Below are 6572 nucleotides of genomic sequence, written 5' to 3'. Positions count from 1 at the left end.
GAGCAAAAGATTCACAGTAGACAAAAACATGAAAATAGTCACTCAGTGTTTCCAAATCTTGAGTGAAACAAACTGAGTGTTCCCATTGTTGTTTTGTTTTGTTTCAGTGAGGAGTAAAGAAAATTTCCCACTGGATCTTGAGCAGAAATAAGTGAAACAAGAGGCTTTGATGCAGATACCTCTCTTCCTCTAATTGTTTTCTAATTTGATTTTAAAGTAAAGTATGTTTTCATTCTGTTTGGTTTATGTTCCCCCCACCAAAAAAAAAAAAAAAAAAGAAGCTCTTTGGCTTATTTTCTTGAGCAATGTGAAAAGAAACTGAATGGCAACCATATACACTTCCCTCAAAAATAAAGGCGAAAGAAAGAAATACTCAAAAAACAACCCACCTTCGAAGAAAATAGAATTCAGTTTATAGAAGAAAATGCTTCATAACGTCAACATGCTATTAAGCAACTAAGTAGACCCAGTGAACACAACAACATGTGTTTGTTTTGCTTTGTTTTGCTATAAGGTGCATGAGCTCTCCAGAGAGACAGAGAGACAAGTGAGAAATCATCTCCCAGGGAGATGACCACACTGCAATCCCTTCTCCTCCATTCTCCTCTCAGGATCTTAGGCACGCACACACATGTGCCCGGTGTGAGTTTAAGCCACCAGATCTGGGACTCAAACCGTGGTTGACTACGTGGGAGTCCAGTGACTGGTCTCCAGCAACATGTGTTAAAAAGGGAAATCACAGACCTAAGAAAGTCGAGAAACATCACATCACACAAAGCTGAGGTACAAGCCCTCATTTCAAGACCTTTGGTACTGCTTTAGTTGGGAATAAAAAACATTAATTAAAGGGACCAGCAGATGGCATAATGGTTACATTACTGGACTTTCACATGCCTGACTGTAGTTTGAGTCCTGGGGGCTTGAAATTCACGGTGGGCACATGAGCATGCATGCCCAAAATGCTGAGAGAAGAATGGAAGTGAAGGGATTGGGGTGTGGCCTTCCCCCTGGGGTGAGGGGGGTGGGGGGGGATTTCTTACTTTCTATCTCTCTGTCTCTCCAGTGAGCATAGCTTCCTATGGGAAAAATCTCTCTTAAATAAAAAATATTAATTAAAATGAGAATTCACAAAAAAATACATTCCTTGAGTATTATATTGTTTAAATTATGACATCCGGATATCAATCATTCACTAATCTTTTAATATAAAGGCAAGATCTTTTGAATATAGTTTTGTGATTGGAATTTGAGTTCATCTTTCTTTCATAAACCACACCTGTCATGTGCCATTGGCAATTTCCAGTTTGTGTTTCTTTAAAGTGATCTGTGCAGCCACTCCTTACTTAACAACCTGTTTCACAACCTCTTGGTATGGAGAATCTGCTTTCTCAGTTTGCCTCAGTCTCAGGGATCCACCTTGTCTCGTTCCTGCAGTCTCTTGGTATTCACTAGACAAAGGATTCACAGTTATACAAGACTATGTATTTTGTTTATAAATTTGTACTTGATCGTGCATCCATGGTAGTACTCAGCATAAGTAAAAATGATCACACCAGATTGACATTATTGTGTTGTGGCGTGTCTTACTGCTTTCTGGTGCTTATCTAACGTGTGCTTTCTGTATGGATAGAATTACATTATTCTAGTGTGGCATCATATGATATCTGTTGAAGGACACATCCCTATGGCACCACAACACAAGGCCATCTGCATTTTGTGAAAATTTACATTTAATCACTGTACGTCTTTATAGTGTACATCATGATTTTTCCCATCATGGATGTAGTACATATTAATCAAGTCAAAGACGTTACCATATAAATTATCATCAACAGATAACTTTTCATTCCCATGTCTATTAAATGTTTTGTTTGTTTTTTTCCTGATTTCCTCACACCTACCCACTAGTACCATTACCTATTACCCACCTCCTCCTGTACTGACTCTAATGTCTATAGTTACCCTCCCTGTTATTATATCTTCCAATCTTTCCTTTTTTGCTAGAGTGCAAATGTTGGGTATCTGTTAAGTGGGGACATATAATGCCTGTCTTTCATAGTCTGGCTTGCTTCACTTAGCATTAAATCTTCCATATCTGTCCCTGACATTTGATACAAATATGGAAACCATCCACGTTTAAACTTCTTTCTTATTGACCTCCTCACTTACTGAATTAGGAGAAAATTGAATATAAAGAAATTTACAAATGACTCTATTCACTTAATGATGCAGTTGTGAGATCAGAACTTGGTTATTAAGTGAGGAGTGCTTCTATCATCTTTTCTCCCTCTCCTTCTGGGAATTCCGTTTTTTAAGTAACTTTCTATTTTGAGTCTTTCTAAAATGTATAATTTAAACTTCCTAGAACCAACAGCTCTTTCTTTTTACATTCACATTTCTTTGGTCTTCTCATTGCAACTTTATGCATTATTATTATTATCTCCATTTAATAGACGAGAACACTTAAATTTCTAAAAGATTGTCATATTTCATTTTGTTCACATTGAAGTCTAATAATTCAATTTAATCCAGAGAGTCATTATCTGTGATGATAGACGTATTGAGAACTTGAACACAACAACATTGAAATAAAGTGTAGTACATTTCCAATATGTTATTACAGCACAAAGTATTAGGAATTTTTCCTATTTCCTTCCTTCCTTCCTTTTTTCCTTCCTTCCTTTTCTCTTCTTTCGTAGAGACAGTCTCACGGTATTGTCCTAGCTGACCTCAAACTCAAAATGCTCCTGCCTCTGCATCCTGAGTAGCTGGGATTACATACACACCGCCGTGGCTGGCTAGATTTCTAGAAAGCATGAAATAATTTGACTATGGCCATTTTTTTTAAGTTTAGCTCTAGAAATAATATTTATAAAGAAGATATCATTGTTAGTTTATTTGACTTTGCATAAAACCTCTTAAAACAGATTTCAGAGCCACTAATGATCAAGGCCTGCATCTTAATTTAGACAAAAATCAGTTAACTAGTTCTGTGACTTTAGTCCTTAGTATCCGATTATATATATATGAAGGAAGTTCAATTTTTAAAAATTTCCAGGTTTTTCCGATCTCTAATTTTTCTTTGTTTATAAAATGTAAAGCCTTGTGACTGAAGTGTGTGGGTAACAAACTTGCCTTTTATGAAACACTTGCACAGAGTTTCTATCTGATTTCCCCAGTTGTAAAGGGATTTTTTGTTTATTTATTTATTTAACTTAAAAAATAATTGTTTATTTCATTTATTTATTATTATTTAATTTGACCAGGGTTGGGGAAGAGAGAGAGACAGGAGGGAAGGTGAGAAAACAAGTCATCAGGTCCAGGACTCAAACTGTGGTCGGTTACATGGGAGCTCAGTGCCTCAACCACCATGCTACCTGCCAGCCCCTTGTTGTTGTTTGTTTGTTTGTTTATTTATTTACTTATTGCACATTCAACCACTGTATATCATTACAACTTGTAAAAGGTATTATTTGGTTTTATAAATGCTAGAAGTCTATGCTCTCATAAAGACAACCCCTCTGGTCATGCCAGTTTTTTTTTCCCTCCAAGTCTCCATTCTCTCGGATGCTGGACACACACATATGCACATGCCTGGTGTGTTTTTCAAGCTGTTGGGTCAGGACTTGTACCCTGGTTAGCCATATGGGATGGCCAGCTTTCTCTGTGTAGTACCTAACTGCTGTACTACGAGTCCAACTTAATCTCCCAGGCTTGTTTGTTTGTTTGTTTCCTTTAGTTTTTCCTATAGGCATGTGCACTGGCAAGAGAGAGAGAAATCATTGGCAGGATGATGCCACTATCCCTTCTCCTCCATTCTCCTCTCAGAATTTTGGCTGTGCGTGCGCTTGCGTGCATGAGAGCACGCGCACACACACACACACACATGCCTGGCATGTTTTTCAAGCTACTGTGTCCAGGACTCAAATTGCGTGGTAGCCCATGTGGGATCCAGCCACTTTAACCTCCATGCCACCTGTTGACCTCAGATCTCCTGTTTTTTAATGACTGAGTTGAAAATTGAATATAAAGAAAGAAGTTTGCAAATGGCTCCACTATTATAAAACATTCAGGAAACATTTTAAAATTAATCAGCCAAACTAAATAAAAGTAGGATAAAAATTTTGTCTTAGTGATCTGGAAAATAACTTAGATCTGTGTACTGTCATTCTGCTACATACCAAAGTTACTGTAAAGTTACTGGCCCAACATTTATGAACTAGTGACTAAAGAGAATCAGAATCAGATTATTGGCTCAACCTATCTTAACAACTGACTAAAGAGAATCAAAGAATCCTGGAGTGCTTGAATAAATATTACTAGAAAAGACCTCGTTTCTGTTTACTGGTCCACCTACCAGGAAGGTTCATTCTGGCCCACAAAAGCAACTCCTTTTTCTCTCTGCCAGTTCATTTTAATTTACCATAAGATCACGCATCGCTCTAATCACACCCCCTGCCTTCTTAAGGACTTTTAGTGACTCCCTGTTGCCTAGAGAATTAGGTCCAGGGTACTTACCCTGGTTTTCAGGAGCTCTGAGGTCTGGCCCCTGCCTGTCTTGCCAGCCTCGTTTCCTATTACTCTCTTTGATGTGCCTTCCACTCCAGGCTGTGTGAACTGCTTGCTGTCCCAGGATATTTCCTCTTTACCTCGTTCATGTGGTCCTGCTGTGTGTATTGCCCTTTCCCTCATTATCCCGGCTTTTCACTCTCCATCGTTCCAGACCCAACTCAAATAGTACGTTCCTTACAAAGCCTTCCTTGATCTCCCCAGCCAGAATTTCTCCCTCTGGTGTGTAACAGGCCTTTATCCGTGACCCTTATCACTTTTTCCGTTCCTGATACAGGTTTTTAAGTATAGACTTCTAGGCCAGAAATTTCTTTAAAGTTAGTCTTAGTCAAATGCATTCTCGCGTGCTAAGAAACTAGCTCATGACATGGCCTGTCCTTAAAAGTCTTGAGTTAAATGTGAACGTGTGACTGCTGTACACTGGCCAGTTCTCGCTCACCCCACCAAATGTTTCTTTACCTACTGTGTGCAACTCTTTTCAGTACAAAGGTTGAGATGTAGAGAGATCCCTAAGTAGGGGCTGGCAGGTAGAGTGGGTGGTTAAGGCACTGGACTGCCACATGGCTGATAGCAGTTGAGTCCCAGACCTGGTAGCTTGCTTTCTCACTTTTTCCCTTTCTCTCTCTCTCTCTTTTCAAATTAAAAAATAAATAATAATAACAAATAAAATTAAATAATTTTTAAAAAGAGATCAGTAAATATAACACAGATGAATAAAAGAAGTATAATGGTATCTGTTTCCAAAAATGTTCAGTGAAATCACCACCTTTTGAAAACTATAAAGCAATGAACTCCAGTAAAATGGTCTTAGTAGTGGATGAACAAGAACAGCTGGGACCCATATTTCAGGAATTAAGTAAGTTTTGAGCGAGGGACTGAGATAGTCTTGAAATGCCTGTTTTTAGAGCTTTGCTATGAATAATGTGCTATAAATTCTGCTTCCCTGTACAGGTGGATGATTGTGGCTTTTCTTTGAATCATCCCAATCAGTTCTTTTTCGAGAGCCAACGGATTCTAAATGGTGGTAAAGACATCAAGAAGGAGTCCATCCAACCAGAAACTCCTCAACCCAAACCAAGTGCCCAGAAAGCCAAAGATGCATCATCTGCTCTGGCCTCGTTAAATGCCTCTCTGGAGATGGATTTGGAGGGACTAGAAGATCACTTCAGTGACTGATTCTTGGGTAGTTCAGTGACCCTTTTTCCTCACTAGTCTTCATTTCCTATTTTTAAGTTTTTGCCTTTTTATTTTTTAACCTTTTTGTTAAACTTCTCTCTTCAGCCCACCTCAGTCTCTTCATATACATACACACTTACTAGGAAAACAGGCTTGCAGGTTAAAAAAAAAAAAAAAAAAAAAAGACCTTCACTATATTTTGCTTTAGCAAACGGGAAGAGGAAGAGTTTCAGTTGAAGTCTGAAAAATGAGAGTTTCAGTTGTAATCCATCAGCTGAATGTCCTGATTTAAGTTTCGTGTTAGAATAAAATCAGCTTTTTTGTTGGTTAAAGTCCTCTTGAAACAATACAGCTAAAGCCAACTTTTATTTCAACTTCTGTCACTTTGGTATTTTGACCCAGCCCTTCTCTGGACCATTTTTGTTAATAAATATCAAGATGTATCTGACTGTTTCTTTGTGTAATTTGGAGAGTCTTATGTCTTAACAGAGTACACATTACCTGTTTTTAAAGTGATATTTTGGAATATCCATCACATTGCTAATCACCAGAGGAGATTTCAAACTCTTTCTTTTTTTTAGTTGGCCTATTTGTGGTTATTCTGTATCAGTAAGGAGAACTTTGGTACCTTGGACTGGCAGTACACCCTCCTGAAATGAGTTGTGACATGTGAATTAAGGGAAACAGAATTGGTATAGCTAGTTGTATTTATTAAGGAATAGAAGTGTTTTATTATATAGAATGATGACACCCCTCATCTCCTGTCAATTCCATTCATTCTGGGAACAGGCTCACAAAAAATAGACAATTAGTAAAGCAAGAATGTC

At 38.0% G+C, this 6572-nt stretch overlaps 1 protein-coding gene across 2 annotated transcripts in view; it reads left to right on the top strand.

The window, feature by feature from the left end:
• The window catches only part of PRIM2 (DNA primase subunit 2), a 332833-nt gene extending 326653 nt beyond the window's left edge, over positions 1-6180 (top strand). For both annotated transcript variants that reach the window (XM_006149174.2, XM_027772133.1), the window contains exon 14: positions 5521-6180. In XM_006149174.2, coding sequence (XP_006149236.1) covers positions 5521-5745 — 225 coding nt within the window. In that variant the 3' untranslated portion in view covers positions 5746-6180. The remainder of the gene's footprint in view (positions 1-5520) is intronic.
• The last annotated feature ends 392 nt before the right edge of the window (positions 6181-6572 follow it).

This window comes from Tupaia chinensis, unplaced genomic scaffold (assembly GCF_000334495.1).
Source record: "Tupaia chinensis unplaced genomic scaffold, TupChi_1.0 Scaffold000256_1, whole genome shotgun sequence".
NCBI lineage: Eukaryota > Metazoa > Chordata > Mammalia > Scandentia > Tupaiidae > Tupaia > Tupaia belangeri.
The sequence above is the reverse complement of the archived record's forward strand: the minus strand, read 5'-3'. Positions and strand labels throughout refer to the sequence as shown.